The sequence below is a fragment of the Stomoxys calcitrans genome, chromosome 5 (assembly GCF_963082655.1).
Source record: "Stomoxys calcitrans chromosome 5, idStoCalc2.1, whole genome shotgun sequence".
Classification (NCBI taxonomy): domain Eukaryota; kingdom Metazoa; phylum Arthropoda; class Insecta; order Diptera; family Muscidae; genus Stomoxys; species Stomoxys calcitrans.
The window spans coordinates 27,525,030-27,526,981 of NC_081556.1; the positions used below are offsets into that span (position 1 = coordinate 27,525,030).

A 1,952-nucleotide genomic window follows, 5' to 3' on the forward strand; every position below is an offset into this window, starting at 1 on the left:
TTACAGGTGAAATATAGTCTCTGAAGTAATTCACTTTAATATGGTTCAAGTAAAGCCCCTCAATGATGTGTTACAAAAAGTTGCTATTGAAGAATTAGGTGAAGTACCATCAAGGATACCGGAGGATTTGGAATACCTCAAGACATGGATAAGTCAACAACCACATTTAAGAGCTCGTACCGATGATCAATTTCTTATACAATTCCTAAGAGGCTGTAAATATAGCCGGGAAAAGGCCAAGCAAAAGTTAGACTACTATCATTACATGAGAACAACCAAGAAGGACCTATTTCAGCTAACCGATGTGGATAACAAAAAATTTAGAGATTTTCATAATACCGGGTAAGTTGAATAAAGTAAAAAAAAAACAAAAAGGCTTAATACTTATGGATTTAAAAAAAAAAAAATCATTTTAGAGCCATTTTACCATTACCAACTCCTCTGAATGATACTGGATGTCGTATTCTGATGATTCGTGCTTCATTTAATGCCCAAGATTTTCTTTTTTCGGATGGTCTACGCCAAATTGCTGCTCTGCACGAAATTGCCTTGATTGACGACCCATATGCTTGCATTCAAGGTCTGGTCTATGTCTTTGACTTTTCCAATTTGACCAAAGACTTTTTGGCCCATCTTTCACCAGTCTTGTTGATGAATCTTTTTATGATGAAAGAGAGAGCTGTACCCTTACGTCTAAAGGGTGTTTTCATCATCAATATGCCAAACTTTGTGGAACAATTCTTTAAACTGCTGCTGACATATATGCCAGAAAAGCTACAGAAAAGAGTGAGTAATAACTAGATTCCGGATTTAAATGCAAAATCTAAATTTTCAGATCGATTATTTGGAAAATGCGGTGATATTTTTCTATATAACATTTGTGGATATGGCAAAATTCCGACTTTGCATAAAAATCCGAATCCTAGTAATAAAGTAATTTAGAATATGTTGAAATGCCATTGGGACTTCAAGGCCAAACCAAGCAAAAAAAATTCAATTAAAGGTTTCGAAATACAGAATTTCTGTGAAATTTTCTACACAAGCTGTGAGAACGAGAATATCTGCTGTGTGCATTTCCTTCAGGGGGGAAGGGTTCAATTTTACCTACTTCCTAATAGTATTTTACATAAATGATTGCCATTTCATCAACACTTACATTTTCCCATTCATTTATTCTTCTCAACAGATATTCGTTTGCGGTAAGAATTTTGATTCGTTTGGTGAGCACTTGCCCCTTAAATATCTACCAAAAGAATATGGTGGAGAAAATGGCTGCTTAGATGATCTGTGCAAGGAGTACAATAAAGTATGGGATGAGTTTCGTGAATTTTTCAAACAGAATGCCGAGTTTGGCACCGATGAACATTTTCGCATGGGTGAACCACTGCGATGTGATGATGCTGAATTTGGACCTGGAGGATCGTTTAGGAAAGTAGAAGTGGACTAAAAAAATGGTGATTGGCAATAAATTAGAATAAAAATTAGTAATGATTGATATTTAGGAAAATAAATGAATGGTTAAGAATGATGACAAACGTTGCCCATTTGTATACCCACCATCGTAGGATAGGGCGTATATTTATTTAGACATTCCGTTTGCAGCACACCGAAATATCAATTTCCAACTCTACAAAGTATAAATATTTCGGATCGTTGTAAAATTCTAAGACGATTCAACGATTTCCGTGTGTCTATCTGTGTGTCTGCTGTAATCACTCTACAACCTTCAAAAAATGAGATATTGAACACAGAGACGTCTTTTTGATGCACGCTGGATAAGTTCTAGAACGGGCCAAATCGGACCATATTTGGATATACCTGCTATATAGACAGATTTTCCGCTAAAGGTTCTAATGCTCATTAATTCTTTATTTATTACCCGATTTTGCCGAAATTTAAAACAGTGGGTTATTTTAAGCCTCCCGATATCTGACCTAACTAAGGTTCAGATC

The 1,952-nt window shown here is 35.6% G+C and overlaps 1 protein-coding gene across 1 annotated transcript; it reads left to right on the top strand.

The window, feature by feature from the left end:
* On the top strand, nucleotides 1-1,528 carry LOC106085618 (clavesin-2-like). Its single transcript, XM_013249934.2, has 3 exons — nucleotides 1-342; nucleotides 417-786; nucleotides 1,187-1,528. The coding sequence occupies exons 1-3, from the start codon at nucleotides 41-43 to the stop codon at nucleotides 1,445-1,447; spliced, it is 933 nt and encodes a 310-aa protein (XP_013105388.2). The 5' UTR covers nucleotides 1-40; the 3' UTR covers nucleotides 1,448-1,528.
* The last annotated feature ends 424 nt before the right edge of the window (nucleotides 1,529-1,952 follow it).